We start from the raw sequence: 18,454 nt of genomic DNA on the forward strand, positions 1-18,454 counted from the left end.
AGACGAATGAGGGAAATATGTTTTCTTGAATTGTTTTTGCCCAATTAAAGTGCTGTGTAACAGATTAATAATAATTGGTTCCCCAAAGGACACAAATAATGATATTCCCCTTGTTAAACTCACTTAAGCTGCACTCCTAGCAAACTCCATTACCAGTTCCTTGAAAACAATAATCTGCACTTAATGTTCAATCCAAACTTATTGCTCCCAGGTTAGGTGTCCCCAGTAGAGTTGGTGTTTCTTTCTTTGTTGACAAGAATAATGTATCTGCAAATGTTCTCAGTAAATCTAAATACTTGAAATTTTAACTCTTTGTTTTGAATATTGTTTGTTTCTTTTAAGTCTCGTCATTCTGCATTGATTACTTTTAGGGATCGGAACACAAGAAGAACCCTGCAGGATCAGGCCAAAGACCCAACTAGTCCAGCATCATGCTCTCACTGTGCTTGGCCAGATGCCTATGAGAAACCCACAAGCACAATCTGAACTCAACAATTGTCTCCTCAACTGTGATTCCTGACAAGTGGTATTCAAAGGCCTTCCGGGAGGGAAACAGACAGAGTACGCATTCAACCGCCTAGCCACATCTGTGTCATCCAGGAGATCAAGCCACAGAGATAAGATGAGGTCACTTCCTGGTTCGCATGGAGAAGCCGTTTGCAAGAGTCCAGCAATGGAAGCACACAGCTGTATTGAGGCAGCACCGGGTGTTGAAATTCTGTGTGTATGGATGGAGGCAAAGGACAAAATGCTGGAGGAAGAGGGCCTACCAGATAGGAGGTGGGGACGTCAACTGGAGCTATGAAAGCTTTGTTGAAATGATCTCAGTGCATTTTGCAGAGGGCAAGCACCCCACCACCACCAAATAAGGAGCTTGCCCCACCTGTGCCCCCCGACTTCTTCTTTTGCAGTTTTCCCCATTCATATTTGGATCAATGCCTCAAGTTCTCTCCATCATTTTCTGTTGGCTCCTTGCACCCACATAAGCCCTGCTGTTAGTTTTAGATTGTCCACAGGTGGTCACCTACGCGGTCTTTTGAAATTGTAGACTCTCCATACTGACACTGCTTTATTCCATTGGCCCAAATCACGTCTCGCCACATGTCCTGCATTTATTTGTTCACGAGATCCATACCTTTTGATATTTGCCACATCCAATTAGCTTTTCTATCTTTTAATGATATTCCTAACATTGCATGTACCTTGGCGTGCTGTGTCATTCTTAAGCTGTTCACATTGCAGGTGATATGTACATAGGGAACACATTAGTATTCAAGCCAAAGGAAATATTTTTATTTTTCATTATAAAGTTGAATTATAAAGGTTATAAATATGTACTATTATATTTATTTCAGACACAACTTGGGACACAACTTGTCTACCTAGAAATATATTTTGCTTGCCCTTTCTGTACTCACCTGTAAATAAAATTTTGGTACCATCACTGTCCTAAATTTCGGATTACCAATTCACGGCAGAAAGCAATAAGTGAGCTCATCTATTCATCTACTCATATTTCGCTTAATGCTCATACGGATTCTAAGCAGTCAAATATGGGGAATCCTTTGTAGAATGTCTGTTTATTTATTTTTATTTTAAATGAACCGGCCCCGGTAGAGAAAGGCTCACTGGACGCAAAAGCTCTTCTACTCTATAGATAACAGGCTGCGCTTCCTCTTTTCCTCGCAAGGTGGAGCGACTTTTTCATCAGCTTCTGGCTCAATGTTATTTCACACACCCAAACGCGCCTCCTTTTCCTTCAACACTTAAGAGACAGAGCATTAGTAATAAAAGAAGTTCGATCGAGGGAGGCAGTTTTAATTTTGAAAATAAAAATAAAAATGTGTCTCTTCCCACCCCCTCCCACAAACGACGTCCAGCCCGATCACCCTGTGCGTTTTTACTCTTGAGTAGTCCCACTAAGAGTTCAAGGAGACAGAAGGGATTAACTCCGAAATCTCCTCTAAACAGGAATCTCTAGCCCCTGACTTGCAATCCATTGAAGTTGACAGTTGCATCGGACGGGTCGGGTCGGGGAAGAGCGCAAAACACAAACTTTGCAAAAGTGAAAGCAGGCGGCGTGTCTTGCTCCTAATCCACGCTAAAGCGAAGTGGCGCCACAAACTTTTAACCTGCGCATTTAAATTTTGCAACACGGCAGTGCAATCAAGAGCTGGCCCGGGTTTTGGCACTTTCCCGGGTTTTGTGGTGCCCTTCTATTCTAGAGCATTTGGCTTCACCGGAGAACGTGATTGGTTAATACGCTGGTGCGGTAATATGGCTTGCCAAAAATATTTCCTCCAAACACGCTTTCAAACCTGAGCCTTGCATAACCTTCTTTCTCTGTATGACCTGATACTAAGGAACATTTGACTCTCACCTGAAGCTGCAAAATGCTGCATTCACTTACATGGGAGAAAGTCCCATTGAACACAGTGGGGCTTCCCTCCTAGTAAACCTACATAGGTTTGAGCTGCTGCTGCACAATTTTGATTTGTGATTACCCGTGCTATATGACTATGTAGAAAATAATACCTGTCTCAATATTCTGAACAGTTGATAAAATGGAGCATTCACATTTATCATATTCTTATAACCGAAGACACATTTTATTTAACCCGGTACTTTGATCTAGTATTCATTACATAAAATAACTTGCGTTTAATTTCCTTTCCTTTCCTAAAAAACAAAACACCAAACCTAACCCTTGTTTTCCAGGCTCTTTCTAATCACGTTGCCATTATGATAAATAGTATATCGGTCGCTTGCTTTGCGTCCTAAACCGTGTCTACTTGGAAGTAAGCCCCACGGGTTTCAATGGGATTTACTCCCGAGTAAGCGCGCTCGTGCAAACAAAAACAAAACAAACACCCACCAACCTATGCCGTCGCTTTCAAAAAAAAAAAGTTGCAATTCCTCCTCGCGTTTCTTTTGGGAAAAACCAAACACAATTCAATGGGACCCACTTCCATGCAAAGGCTCAGGGTGCAACTTTCTCCAGGACCGTGCCCACCATAACTCTAAAACGCCTCCGGAAAAGAAAATAAGTACATGGGGGATGGAGGGAGGAATTTGATTGTCCCCACTGCAAGACGGCGGCCAATCGATATGTCCTTGTTAAAATAATAACAAAAAGTTCAGCAGACTTTTCCCGCGTTTTTATGATGCCTCTGCAAAGTAGCCGATGGGAACCTGCCACGTTCCCTTTGCAACCTTGCAGACTTCTTGCGCGCTTTGCAGAGGACTGGCGTGGGGGGGGGGCGGTGAGAGACATGGGACGGGGAGGGGGGGTTGCGAAGGAAGAAATGCAGACAAAGCAATAAAAACTCCGCATCAGGGAGGGCCATCCTCCGGCCAACGTGACTGGCGATCTGGACCTTTGTTGTAAAAGGGGGGGGGGAGTTGGGGGAGAAGGTTTAAACAGCCCCCACCCTTTCTATCTCCCCCCCCCCTTGCTGCCCTTACAGAGAAGCGAGTCCCTGTTATTTGTCTCTTGTCCCCGACTGTGGCTGGGATATCGACAGAGTGGGGCGGGCGGGGGGTGTGTGAACAAAACAGTGGGGCCAGCTGCAGATGGAGGCGGGGTCGAGGGAGAGGTCAAGGTTAGCGAGAGACTGCTATTGATCTGACTTTGAACGCGAGACGAGCAGCGCGGAGAGACCAAAGGGGGAGCTGTGAGACAAGACATTAACAGCTTTCGCGGTGCTAATGATCACAAGTGCCAGACGGGGGAGGGAGGAAAGGAGAGGCTGTGGAAATCACTTCGGAATATATTTCCGACCCCTACCGCCCGCAAATCTCGTCGTTAGGGCATATCCAGGACGCAGAAAAACCTTTTTTAAATAACAACAACAACAACAACAATACCCGCCACCACCCTCATGTGATCTAGCGCCTTTATCTCTCCGGGAAGAGCGGCTTTGCGCGCGCGCCCCCTCTCCCCTTGCAATAAACTCAGGAAGGCGACGCGGCCAGTCTCGTTTATTCGCCCTTATCTTGGATCTGAATAGCCCCTGCCAAGGAGGGTGGCCTAGCAAGGTGTGTCTATCCCCCGATTGCTCCGCACACCCCACCAGGCCGTTTGAAGTTTCCTGCCCGGAGTGACAAAAATAAAAATAAAAATGCACTCAAGGTGGACTTTGCCCGCCTCGCCTCTCTGGGTCTGCTGGAAAGGCGGAAAGGGCCATTAGTCGGCAGAAATCTCTTGGGGTTCCAACCCCACCCCCGCTAAACAGAGTTTCCTCCTCTTAACACGTAGGACGCGTTCACAAGACCTCACTTTTGTTACTCTTCGGGGATAGTTCCAAGCCCTGCTTCTGTATTCAAAAGCGTCCGTTGGAGCAGAGGGTGCCTCAAATTTCCACCCTGTCAATAAGCGTTACTGCTGCGTAGTCGAGAAACAAGAGTACAGTATTCTTCACATTGCCTGTTCTGAATTTATACTCAAAGTCAAGTCCTATACGTGTTTCCCAAGAAGCAAGTCGTCCTGATTTCTAGGGGGCTGACTTCTGATGTGAACTCGCATTTAGGACCTAATTTCTGGTGGAAGAACGTGACCTACAAATTCGCACAGATGTTTGGGGTTGTATGAATGCACCCCAGCAGGGTGGGTTCGAAGGAGTAGGGGTATTTTTTTTAAAAAAAAGTTTAATGGGCCGATCCACTATATATTAACTCGGCAGCCATTCCAACAACTCAAGTGGGACTTACTCCTAGGTAAGTGTGCGGCGGATCTCAGCCCTAAAAGTGTGTGTTTGGCATGACACTGGTATTAAAGGATTACCAACAACTCAGCAAGAAGTAAGAAAAAGAATCTGGGGGAAATAAAGACTTGTGTGAACGAAGGAAATAAAACTGCTTTGGGAAATTTTTTGCAGGAACTCTCCCGGAAAAGGATTCGCGCGTCGGAGTTCAAGTCCAAGACGCTCACCAAAGCTTTTGTTTCCTGAACTATTTGCGCCAACTTCTTTAGTTATCACGTGGTTTTTATACCCGGACCTTCCTCCGCACTTCGGAGCACAGGGCGGCTCACAATACATCAAGGACAGTATGCAAATACTGTTGTATCTTCTGGCGCACTTTAGGAGCCTAGAAAGGCTACGTGGAAACATCCGCACCCCTCTACTCATGGCATCAATTATAGTGATACCATGTGGGGCTGGCGCGTTCCACGCGTAAAACTGTAGAAAAATGGGACATACGATTTAATATCTGGAATAAGTTTGGAAAAAAAACACCCTAGTTTTTTGAGGGCAGAGAGTTTGAGGGCGTGGGACAGAAAGCACTGCGTTCCACCAAGAGTATGAAAACCCCACAAATCCCTGCCTCTTCTCACACAATCGCAGCAGCGGGTCCTTTAAGGCGCCCCCTCCTCTTTCTTTTCTTTGTCGCTAGGATTGTTTGGACAACTTTTTGAAACAGCGCGCGCGTGTGCGTCGAAGAAAGAGCCATCTCTCTCGCTCTCTCCTTTTTGGCGGCTTCCTGTGTTGCAAGAAGTTGTTTCTATCGTGATGCTAATTTGCCTTTTGTATAAACCGGCAAAGCCCCCAGCGAATCTGCGAAGGTCTGGGAGAGGGGCTGGAGAAGGGGGTTTAAAGAGGCGTTGGACGACTCGCTCCATCTCTCTTGCCCGCTTTGTTGAGCGGAGAGCGAGGAGAACTGAGCCTAGGTCTTCAGAAGAGCAGTTGGGGGAAGTTTGGGCCGGAGGTTGGCCAATGAGGGGACCCTTGGCTCCCTCACTCATCCCACTTCTGGATTTATTTATTTGGGGCGCGCGGAGGGGGGGGGGAGAGTCCTCTATTCTGCCCTGGAAGATCTCAGCTCAGGTGGAAACAAATAAGCAGGAGTGCCATGTTCCCAAATAAATAGTAGTAAGGATGAGACGGAAGATGGGGTCTTGAGGTTCCAAGCAGATCCTGGAAATGGAAGCAGGCTGCTGGTTTTCGCTTTGAAAGATGGAAGGACAGTGGAATAGTGAATGCACAACCCGACCAAATTTATTTACCTGGAAGTGAGCTCCACTGAGCACAGTGGGATATTAGCCTAGCGTTGCTTTGCCTTGTTAAACGCCCGTTGGTTGTGAAAAATTGGCAATCGGAAGTTAAGTCCTATTCAGCGGGACATATTCCAAGAAAAGTGTATATGGGGTTGCAGCGTTCCGCATATATTTTAACTCTCCCACTAAATTAAAGAGGTTTAATTATTGCTGGGTTGTCTTCCACTCTGCTTCTTAGCTGAATGTATGAATGCAGATCATCAAAGCATCTCAGGGACTGGAGCAGAAGGGGAGGGAGACTGGAGCATTTGTGTGTGAGAGGAAGACCTCTCCACACATCTCCAGCCGGAGCTCAGGATCAGAGCATCCTCTTGGCCTGGCTGAAAAGTCCAAGGTTTGATCTCCTGCGTCTCCAAATAGGGCTAGCTAGGAAACTGCTTGTGCGGAGAGAGCAGCTCACCATGTCCGGTGGACTACTCTGAGATAGGTGCACCAGTTCCCTTTATAAATAAGTGGGGCAGGGTGAGATGTGAATCTTAAAACTGGACGGGGCCGCCTCTCCCAACAGGAGAAAAACCTCACTACAGTCCTCTCCTGGTCAAGCTATTCAATCTGCGAGGGCTACAAGTGAGCCCCAAGCCAAGGGCTGTTAAGTGTAGAGGAAGTGGTGAATCCGGGCGAGGACACTATGTGGGAAGGGTGGTGGTGATGATGGGGAGTTAATCTTCAATGGGAGAATACTAGAGTACTAGTACTGCTTGGAGTACTAAAGGTCCCAGGCTCAGTCCCTAGCCTCTCCGGATATGTTTGGGAGAGACCCTTGCCTGATCCTTTGGCGCGCTGCTGCCAGTCAGTGCAGACAACACGAAGCGAGGTGGACCCATGGTCTGACGCAGTATAAGGCAGCTTCCTATGTTCCAGTAATGGGAAGAGGAAAGTTAACCACAGGAAGAGGGCCTTTAACGCAATCTCTAACGTGTTTGAATTCTCCCATGCTACACTTTGTAATTCAGATTGCAACTTCTTGCATATGGATATGTGTGTGTGTGTGTGTGTGTGTGTGTGTGTGTGTGTGTGAGGAGTGACAAAACCGACGGGCGCAATAACTCCCTAGCGGGGTCTGCTAGTGAACTGGACCCTTGGAGGGCGCAAATCCATTTTCCAATGGCTCTCTCGCTTGCAGGGCTCACGCGCGCACACCGTTTCGAGAAGAGCCAATGAAAAACCGCGTGATCCCCGAAGCGCACGAATCCAGGATCCCTCGCAGAGGATGCTGGGTGCTCTTTCGGATCGTGGCGGCTTGTGGGGCACCTGCGCGAAGAGAAGTAGGCTGCAGGCCTCCTGAAGGAGATCCTACTATTGGAGCCGACCGGTTCCGAACTGGGTCTGTCTAGTACAAAGTCATAAACTCAAGCACCACTTAATGTGGACGAAGCGAGCCTTCTAAAGGCAGTTTAACTACTCTTCTGTGGATCAGGGTGGTTAAAAGTGTGGCAAAGACCACTTACCGGTTCCCTCTTCCTCGCCCTTTCATGTTTACGGTCAGAACTAAAGAGTCAAAATGCGCCAGGCATGACGCGTGTGGAAACAAGCAGTGATGGTTATTCTGTGTTATTTGATCAGAATTAGGGCAAAGCAACCTTGCTCGTTGTGTTTGTGCGGGCATGAAGGTTAGTTATAAACTTTGGGACCCCCAAACTGGAGGATCACTGGTGCATCCAGAGTACTCCGGCACGGAAAGCAATTCAATGCAAAGCTAAATCTCAGAGGTCACCAGGGAACCCCGCATTTCAGAAAGAAACTTGCAGGATAAACCGCGTAAAAACGCAGCTGCCTTGCGTTTTAATAACCACCACTGCGTAGGAATGTATTGGGGAGGCGCGTGGAGGTCCACCGTGACTTATTTACCGATTTGCCCGGTTTTGGCTTCCTTCGGGTCAATGCTGAGTTTGCAGCGAGCCCGGGGATTTCACAGGGACCCTTTCCCTCGCGAAGTGGGTAGAGAGAGGGGGGACGACGAGAGAGGGAGAGAGGAAGAGGAGAGTGTGCGCGTCTTTGTGGCTCCCTCTGCAATCGCAATTCAGATTGAGAGGAGGGGGGGGCGAGAGAGAAATATCTCTTCCCCCGCGCAGATATTTGTGTTATTGTAAAAACTGTTGGAAATGCGAAGGTGTTTGGAGCGGAGTCGGGCTGCTGCTGCTGCTGCCGCCGCCGCCGCCTGCTTGGCTGCCTGCGCGCAGGGGAAGAGGAGAGCGAACGAGACAGCTCCTTAGTTGAAAGGGGGGCAGCGAAGGGATCTCCGCGAAGCAAAGATCCGAGCCGCCTGGGAGATCTCGGAGCAGGTGGATCGAGCGAGAGCAGGATGGATCCCGCGCCCTTCCCGGGGGGCGCCCACCTCAACCCCCTCCCGCCTGGCTCGCCGGGTCGAGCCCACCGCTCTCGCCGCCCACTCTTTTTCTGCCTTTCCGGCGCCAGCCTGCTGAGCTTCACCAGCCCCCTTACCTACTCGCCCCCCCGCCAGCGCTTCCCCCGGGAGACGGCCGTCCCTTTTGGGCTTCTTGCCAAGGGGCGGAGGAGGGGGGAGGCGGCTGCCCGGGCCCTGATCTGCCCCCTCCCGCCACCTAACACCCCCCAGACCTTGCCTGCGTCTCATCCTAAACCTGATTGGCGATGGTTTGGGAGAAAGGGACTCTCGGTCCCTCTTTTTCCCCCTGATTGCTCCTCTTTTCTTCCCCTGCTAAATTCTGCTTAATTTCATTTTGGCTGCGTGCTCCGCAGACGTAGCCCTGGCTAAGCAGTCGGAGCCGCGTGTGTGCTGGGAGTCTGTTTGAGGGTGGCTTTTCCCCCCTCTCCCTCTCTCTCTCTCTCTCTCTCTCTCCTTCCTCCTCTTTTCCTTCTTCTCCCCCTTCTTCTTGTTCTCTTGCAGGGTACAATGTTAAAAAGCCACCGCTAGTCGCCCCCAGTGCTCCTACTCTCTAGGTCTTTTTTGTCTCTAGTGCAGATTAAACGTCACGTCCGCACTTGAACTTGAATTTTATCCCATTGTACGGAGGCAGACCCAGCCATAGAGAGACAGAGCGCTCCCAGGGAACCAGGACTCCGCCATCTTCACATTGCAATATATCTCCTTAGTAATAGCCAGCACTAACCCAGAAGCACTGGGGGGCTTCCTTCCTAGCAAGACCCTGTGCCAAGCGAGGGGAGGAGGGGGGGTGAAGCCAGTGGCAAAGTGGTGCGAGCAAAGCAAAGCAAAAAAATTAATATTATACAACAACAAAAAACCAACCCAGTGGCACTTGAACTGGCAGAGGAGACACAGTTTGGGCTACCCCCTTTTTCTTTTTCTTTTTGAAAAAAAAGAGACAAGAAAGCGAGAGAGAAAGAATTCTAATTAACCCAGCAAGGGTAATTTTTTTCCTGCATTTTTCTCTGCGTGTGGGGAAATTCCAATTTTTCTACTTTTGTGCGAGCGTGTGTGTATGTAATCCATTTTTTTCTTTTTTAAAAAGATTCGTCCTGGTGGAAGAAGTGCACTTTGCTTCTCTCCCCCCCCCCCCTTCTGCTCTCTTGTTTTTCTTTTTCTCCCCCCCGCCTCCAAAGCGCTCTGGAAAAATTAAAAAAAAAAGTGTCAGCGCTTGGTGAGGGGGGGTGGGAAACCATCCTTCTCTCCTGAAGTTCAAGAAAAGACCTGGAAGCGGTGAAAAGGGAAAAAACCAACCAAACAAACAAAACAGTTGTCTTGCGAAAACAAAAACCAAGGCTTCCCCACTCTTCCGATGATGATTTTTTAATTGAAGGAAGAATCTCATCTTGAGTGCTCCAAGGGGGGGGGTGGAACTGTTCCCCCCTCTTCTTCTTTTTTTTAAGAAGAAAAGTACCAAGAAGAAAATAGAAGACCGGGAGGAAGAAGAAGATCGCTCCCCACCACTACCACCACCACCTCCAACCCGATCCCCCCCTACCCAAGTCCAGCTCTCCGGGCGATGACCGTGTAAATGCCAGGGCAATGTCCCGTCGCAAGCAGGGGAACCCGCAGCACTTATCACAAAGGGAAATTATCACGCGTAAGTTGCAACTCTTTCAAAGGAGCCGGATCGGAAAGGAAAGTGGTGTTTCTATGTGTGTGTTGGGAGAAGGAGAGAAGTGATGGGGAGTTGGGGTGCGTTTGTGCGCGTGGTGTGTGAAGCTGACCGGGAAAGATTGGAGAAGGGGTGTGTTGTGCGTAAAAGTGAAGGTTCTTGGAGAGTTTGCAAAGAATTGGCGCGGGGGGGGGGGGACGACGGTGGCTGACGGGGAGAGGGGAGTCGAGGAGAGAGAAAAGCGGGGGGCCGGCAGGATAGGTGTTCTGGAAAGTAAAGTTTGCAGGGGGACGGAGGAGGCCGCGAAGCCGGCTGAGAGCGGCAGAGGCGAGCTGGGGACGGCGGGGAAGACGGCCGGGTGGGGGATCCGCAGCAGGGACTTTCAGAAGAGAGAGGCTGGGTTGGAAAGGCTGGTCCAAAGTTGGCGAGCACGCGAGAGCAGCAGCCGGAGCGGCAGCGGCGGCAGCCGAGAAGAGGAAGGTGGCTGGAGTCGGGGCTGGAGCGGGGGGAGCCTTAATGGGAACCACATGCAAGGGACGCCTGGCAGGCCGGCGATGGAGCGGCGAGGCCGGTCTGGGGAGCCGGGAGAGGCGGAGGCGGCGCGCGGAAGGCGAGGTTGGGTGTGTGTGTGTTGGGGGGGAGATCTAGCGACGGGGGTCTGCATCTCCCTCCATCGTCATCCGTTAGGGAAGCCCGGCTTGGTACCGGAGACATAACAGGACCGGGCGTTGGGGAAGGGGCCGAGAGAAATGTCAGTGTACAGGTAGACCGGCAGACGGGCGGGAGCCTTTTGCTCGACTCCCCCCTGGGCAAGGTCCGGCTGCCCTGCCCAAAGCGCAAGGTAGCTTTTGTATGCATTTATGCATGTGCTAACCTTGCTGCAAAATGGTGTGTGTGTGTGTTTCTTTTTTTTGGGGGGGGGGAACAGACAGGTGTGTACATTTGGGGGGGGAGACAGACAGGGAAGGGGTACATTTTGCGTGCACGTTGCAAAGTAAAGTAGCAGCATATTTTTTTTTGCAAAGTGAAGCGCGCGCACAGTTTGCAAAGCGGCGAAGGAGTCCTGCAAAAAGGCGCGCCACTTTTGCAAAAGAGCGAGGTGGTAGGATCTCATCGTAGTAGCAAAAAAGCAGCCCAAGGCAGCAGTGTATTGAGGGCTGGAAGCGATCTAGAACGAGGTGTTCCTTTCCCAGGAGCCGAGGGTGCTGTATGTGTTGTGTATGGTGGTGGTGGTGGGAATCCAGGCCCAGAGTTGCCTGTATAGGAGTCCAGATCCGGGGTGGGTGGTGTCAGCCTTCCTTAGTAGCAGCTTCGCTTTGCAAACATCTCCTGCTCTGCTAATAATGAAGGACAAAAACAAAGCACCCAAACTCTGCTCCTCTTTATTTCCCTTCTGCCCACTCCGCTATTTCCAACACTGAAATGCAATGGAAACCCAACACACCTCAAGGTTGCGCCTTGAAGGTTTGCAGGCAGCAGGGATGTGCATTTTGCTCTCCTGACCTGGGTGATCAATAATAATCATTTTTTATTTTATTTTGGAGGCTAGTTTCAGAATTAAAAAATAAGAATAATGCAAGGGAAGGAAATCGGCCTCTGTTCCTGTTAATGGGGCGGTGGGGGTGGCGCGGAGGGAGTGAGGAAAAAAGGAGAAAAATCACAGCCCCAAACATAACGCCAAAAAGAACAGCTCCCTTTGCAGCCGTTGCGCGTGTGGAGCCGGGCGAGCGGAGAAGGGGGGGGGGGCGCAGTGTGTGTGAGAGAGAGGGGGGAGAGAAAGAAGCAAGAGGGAAGGGGGCCGAGCCGGAGAGGATGTTGTGGGGGGGGGCGCAGAGAGAGAATAATAGAATATGTATGTTATATTTCTTAAAAATTTAAATAAATATATCTATATAGCCCGGCGTCTCCCCTCCCCCTTGAAAGCCTAAGACTAGCAGCCATCTGCCAGCAGCATTTGGTGACAGCGCTCTCTCGCTCTCTCTTTCCACTCCTTTGTTACAGCTGATAAAAATTGTTGTTTGTAACAATACATTGGAATTATATTGATTGGCGAATGCTGCCGTTCGACCTTGGACGGTGCTTGGCTTGCGAATTTCATTTCCCCCCTCTCTCCACTTTTATTTTCTTCTTCTTTTCCTTCCTCTCCTCTCCTCTCCCCCCTCAAAAAAACCAACCCTTTCTTGCAACCCCCTCTAAAAACAACAACAAAAAAGCCTTTATTAACCAGCTGCAACAGCACCAATGAAGATGCGTTGGTAGATTTTGAACACTGTTTTGCAACCGGGGAGTTTGACGGTGGTTGCCGAACCATGGGGGGGGGGGGCGGAAGAGTGGATTTTCTTCTACTTTTTAATTTTTCCGAAATAACACACCAAACCTGTAACACCTTTCGACCAAACTGTATTTTTCTCTTTCTTTTCCCCCATTAAGAAAACCTAGCCGGATTGTAACATTGGGGAGAGGGTTAGGAGGGAGTTGTTGATCCACCCTCCTTTTTTATTTTTTTAAAAACCAGCAAGATCCAGATTATTTCATGTAACGCTATCCCCCCCCCCCGTGTAGTTTGCATGGGGGACTTTGCTTGTTTGAGATTGTGTGTATGTAATGTATGTGAGCCAGAAAAAGGTAAGGCAGACAGTATTGTGTGGAGATAATAGAAAAAGGGAAGAGGCATGTTTGCAAATGTTCCAAATTTTAATTGGCGTCAGGTTAATCAGGTGGGATTCTTCCTGATTTCCAGCTCTTTCCCACCAACTCCCCCACTATGATTTTTTTTTTTTTGGAGGGGGAGAAGTATATGCAATTTGGAATTGGGTACCAGGTGGGTGTTAAGTATAATGGAAGGATACCTTTAAACATCTGCTTGCAGTGTGGCTCAGTGGGGAGGAAGGTTTAGAAGGGAGAAAAACCATAGCCAGGTCTTTTTCTCTGTTCCCCTATTCATCCTCCCATCTGGAAAGGACTTAACAACAGGACCGACTGAGGTCTCTTAAACTAAGGTTAAGGCAAAAGGGAAGACGATAGATGGACATAAATCATGTGTATGTGGTGTGCCTAGATTTGCAATGGGCAGCCCGGGTGGGGTGGGGGCAGGAATCAGGAAAAAGCAACTGGATGTTTGAGCTAGAGAGAGAGACAGAGGTGGTTTCACCATGAAAGTGGCTGCACCAGTTTCATTATTAAAAGGGGAGCCTGTTTGGAAGAGAGAAGTTTGACCAGAAGGGCCAAATAAAGAAAGAATTAACTTAGCACGGCAACTCCCCTCCGCACATACATGCACATATACCTGCACCTCTTTTTGCTGAAGGAATCTGGAGTCAGATTCTGAGGTCCGCAACTGTTTGATGGAGCAGCTTGTCAAGGAAATGGCATTGCATTTGGGAGTATAGCGCTAAGTGGAGGAGCAGGCTGGCAAATGGGTTTAATTCTAACCCTCTTCATTGGAGTTTATTAGATTTTAGTCCCTGTGGGGTGTTGAAAGAAAAACTGCTATCCTGAATGGCAAACAAGCGGAAAGTGAGCATGAGAAAGGTGGGTGGGTTGGGGGAATATTTACAGCCTGGTCCTATTCATGTTTACTCAGAAGAAAGCACTGCTGAGCACATTGGGGTTTAGCTTTGAGTAGGTAAGCATAGGATTTGCAGCTGGAAGGGTACAATCCAGATTCATTTCAGATCAGACGAGGGTTTTGTTATTATATACAATAACTGGCTTTATTGCCATAGTATGGTATTTTTGCAATTCTGAGAGAGGCTCCTATCATTCCTGAGAATTAAGTTCCCCACCCCAAATATATCTCAATACCCTGTTTTTGACAGAGGGATATCTGATGGAATGAGCAAATTTGGGTACGTCTCCAGTGATGGTTGGCTGTGAAAAATACAGCAAAGTTGTATAATAGGAAAATGACATCTCTTATGTAAAAACCCCGACAAGAGATGTTCTAGGACTGTTCTGAATGACAAATGATAATGTTGGCCGGACATCTGCGACAGGTTTTAACTGCTTCAACAGTGAGATGTGAGCACTAGTTATGAATTTTAGGAATGGGAGGAATTGTTGAAACGGAGTCTTAAGTCACCTTCTGCCAGCAAAATGACCTTCATTATTAAAAAATATATATACGGTTGAACCCTCCTGAAGAAAGTTCTTGTGGTGGGGAGGGGGCTGAAAGGAGAAAAACATCAAATAATCCCTGTACAATTTAAAATAATTTTTTTTTAAAAAAAATCAGATTTGAAGTCCCTGGTCAGCAAGTTATTTGCTTCCTGATTTGACCCCTGTCTGTTTGCATTGTGTCCCTATAGCTGAGAGAAAACATCCTTTATTTATTTATTCCATTATTATCCTGATTTCCTTTTGTGGAATAATTCCTGTCGTTCAAAGATGAGCAAGAAAACTAACAGACGCAGCAAAGAAAACGGCACATAGATGTAACTAACAGAATTAGCCAGGAAGGAAATTGCAGGGATGCTTGAATTTTTTGGGGCGTACCTGTAGGGCTGTAACACATGCATGTTGTTAGCAGGTGTTGCAAGCTTGAGTTATTGAAAATACTGTGTTCTCCATTAGCTGCGTCTGAGCTGCACATCATCAGATTGCACATGTTACATTAAACTTAAAAACTGCAGAATTTAAAAGGATAGGCTCTTCTCTCGTTTTGGATACTTCCAAACATTCTGTCCACTCTTCCCATGCCTCCTTTGAGTTGTTTGATAAGAAACAGCTTTGTGAATGGATGATGGAATAAGAAACAGATTTGCTTTTCATTGGAAGGCAAACACAGAGGAGGCTATTTTGTCAAGCTTATTGAAGCATTTTAGTAAGCATGGCTGAAGATCTTTTTCTCCCCAACGTTCCTTATTAGCAAGGCTTGCATTGGAGTGAATGTCTGTGTCCTTATTTAGCATCAAATTTATTGTGCCGTGTGTGTGTGTTGAACAAAAGACAGTCCTCTAGTACACAGAACACAAATGATGATCTGAATGATTGTGGTCCAGGTGGGGAAGAGGCCAAAAGATGCCACTGGTCCCCGTTGGCACCTATTCTGCCTCCTTTATCAGAGCTCAGTGTGCCTGGAGCTTGATCTATTGGTTTAACACATCGAGCGCAAGGCTTTTCTTTTCACTTTACATTTCCTGTCTAGATCGCCCTGCACACTCTTGTTTGTTGATACAAAGTACTTTCCAAAATAAACTTTGCTAGCTTTTCAGCTGAATTGCAAGTCACATTTGTGGCTGGTTGGCGCTCAGTGGCTTGCCTTGGCGGCTAGGGGGCGCTCGTAGCCTGTCTCTTGGAGAAATTTGGGTTTCCCAGCACCCGAGGAGGAGGCGAGGAAATGTAAAAAGGCACAAGTGAGCCGGTTCCCATTGCTGCAAAATGTTTTAGGTGTAAAGTTGTGGTATTGATTTTCATGCCGAGATCTATATGGTACAAGATGAGAGAGATTGCAAGTTAGATAAATCTATTTTCTAAGCAAATTATGACTGATTAAGCAGCTCCAGCAAGATAGATGTCTTTTAATTAAAATTAGTTTTTAACGGTGTCTTTCACTGTCAACTCCTCATCTTTTCGCCTTCCCAGTTTTTGAGTTGTTTGACTAGCCGAGAGCAAAGGGGAGGCTTCTGCACAAGTATTAAAATGCACATGCATGCTGTGATTAAATCTTATGGGTAAGTTTAGGTGTTGCGCACACACTTGAGCCTCAAGACATTATTACAGTGGGACTGATAAATATGAGTATCGTGAATGGGATTGATAAAGGGCCGGTTGAACGAAATCTTCGAGGAAATCCGGCAAAGAAGCTATGCATTCAAAAGGCGGAGGCAATGCGTACTAGTTCAGACGGATCATGCCTCTCCTCTGTGAATGAATGCGTGTGCGCACAAATTCAACAGGAGACTAGTTAACAGAATAATACACATGCATATAGTTCATAATATTGAATGCCTAATGGAACCAGATGCTTCAAAGACCCGTGTAGCAGCGCAGGGTATTCTTGCGAAAATCGGTATCACACATAGCATGCGTTTTCCTGCCACATGCAAAACCGTTTCAGTGTGCAGCGAGAGATCCGAATAGTTATGAACGTTTATGTACTAAACGTTATGTGCAGTTGTTACGATGTGTACAGCTGTGAAGGGACATAGCCTTTGGCCGATGCCTGATTTTATTTGTGGCTCTGAAGGTCAGAAAATCCACCTGAGCAAGTTGCCTTACTTTTAATTGCTCTGCCTCTTTTGGAACAACGGCATAGGTATTTTCCACGCAGAAAGAGATAGAAGCCCACCTGGAATGTACAAAAGTTTTCTCTCTCGTTTGGTGTGTGTAGAAATGCGCGCGTGCTCCCCTTTTGAGTGTTACCCCCCAGCTTGCTCACACACCTTGCTTACGTAAACGTCATTGGGACGCTTCCTTGTCAAATGTATATGTAGCTTAGTGGGTTATAAAGGGGGGAAAATCTGGGAATGCCAGGAGTGAATGCTTGCGAAGAAGTTTGTCAGGTTGTGGCATTGTTCCCTGTTCCGCAGATTTCATTCTCATGTTAGGACACAGTCTGTGGGTAGACGTTCTTCTCTGCTGACAGAGGAGAGGGCTTCATTTGAACTTGAAAGAGAAATAAATTGGGTCAGACAAAAGAGTAGGGCTGTCACCCACTATAGGAAAAGCCTTCACTCTGAACTAGACGGAGGTGAGTGGGGGGGGGGGGGAGAATGAGGTTGCAATGAATCTGAAGGTTCCTCCCTTCATTTAGGGTTTTCTGTTTGTTGGAAGCATAGAGACAGCGGGCAGCTGATTTTTACTAACCTGGAAAAACGAAATGATCAGGAAGCTCCCCCTTTCCCCCTCACCTTTTATTGAAAAATAAATGAATAACCTCCTCCAACATTACCAGTAACAACTTGCTTCACTCCCAGAACTTTAAAACTTTTCGCATTTTTGAAATGATAAGAATCAAGGGCAGCAGTTCTTAATCAACGAACTTAATCTGCCATTTGGCACAATTTAAAGCATCTCTTATGAAGATGGTTGCTGCCTTCAAACTGCTTTCTTTTGCTGAAATAATATTCCAACTCCTTGTTTGCTTGTTGCTCATTGAATCCCAATGAAGTTGAAGAGATGGATAAAGTGGGGCTGGGGCTGGGGGCAGAAATAAATGACCACCTTCCCCTCTATGTTTACTCAGAAGCAAGTTTCTTTGCATTCAGGGGTTGCTTACTCTCAGGTACGTTTGCATTGAATTGCAGCCTCGGGCACATTTTGGGGCTGCATGCAGACATACCTTGAAATTTAGCCTGGCTAGAAAAACCACCGTGAAAGCTATTATATAGTCGTCATAGTGCAGATACAAAGATGAAGAGCTAGGGCTGCTTCCATTCATTTTGATGGGCCTTGTGCAGGTAGAAACCTTGCAGTGCTGTTCTGCATCCAGTTACGCCTGTCTGGGACTTTGCTGGGACCGAAGCACATGGAACATGGGCGCATGAGAAGTGCGCAGAGATGTCCGCATATATCTTCATAACAAGATGAGGGGAAGCCGGTGTTCGCACAGAGCGGGCATTACTGATAAATGTGCCATGCTCCCAGCGGCTGTTATAGTGACACCTTCCTCCTTCCCTGCTTATTTACTTTCATAAAATGTCCTCATGCAGTCCCTAAGCAATCCCTTTTCACCCTCGGCTATCAGCCTTGGAGGCGGTTGTGTATTCACAGTAAGTTGCCTCTCGACATCAGTTAGATATTCTCCCTGCTCCACTATCCCTTGGAAAAAAAAGAGAAGCAAACTGCCAACTAAGTCTTTATACAGGGGGTTCTTAAACGGTAGGGAATCCCCTCTCCTTGTTCTTCCCAAGGGATATATATTAACAATGTCTAATGTGCTTTTTTTTTTTTTTTGCAAATACTGTAAATGAAAGAAGCAAACACTTCATGCAATGTACTCATGTACCAGGGAGGGAGACAGAGGAGGTGGGTAGCAACCGTGGTAGCGACATTATAAGAATATAATCATTTTCTAGCAAAAGCGACATAGCGGTTCACTGTATGGCATTCGTCGTACCTGCCTTAGTCATTTTATTTTATTTTTTACGTTCGCGAGACCTTTGTCTCAGTGCAAATAATAAATTTCCTTTTATGAAGGAGCTAATAATGTGTGCTGCTTGTTGGGGGGCAGTGTGTGTTTGCCGTGATGCAGGAGGAGTGAATGGGGAGTGATTGTATACAGAAAGTTCCTCCACTTGTGTGTGTGTGTGTGTGTGTGTGTGTGTTTTACGAGCCTGGAATGAATCCACAAAATCCGCTGGGTGTTGGAACACCCTGGCTTCTGTGAATCTTGAAAAATGGCTCAGAGTTTGGGTGTGAGCTGTGCAAGGTGATTTAC

At 47.4% G+C, this 18,454-nt stretch overlaps 1 protein-coding gene across 8 annotated transcripts in view; it reads left to right on the forward strand.

Moving 5' to 3' along the window:
• Positions 1-8,102: 8,102 nt before the first annotated feature.
• BCL11B (BCL11 transcription factor B) overlaps positions 8,103-18,454 on the forward strand; it is a 164,753-nt gene continuing 154,401 nt past the window's right edge. Inside the window, exon 1 of one of the 8 annotated variants that reach the window (XM_083732596.1) lies at positions 8,103-10,059. In XM_083732596.1, the coding sequence (XP_083588722.1) occupies positions 10,002-10,059 (58 nt within the window). In that variant the 5' untranslated portion in view covers positions 8,103-10,001. The other 7 variants (XM_083732595.1, XM_083732590.1, XM_083732589.1 and 4 more) reach the window with 7 other exon arrangements.

This window comes from Podarcis gaigeae (genome assembly GCF_964106915.1).
Source record: "Podarcis gaigeae genome assembly, chromosome: 1".
NCBI lineage: Eukaryota > Metazoa > Chordata > Lepidosauria > Squamata > Lacertidae > Podarcis > Podarcis gaigeae.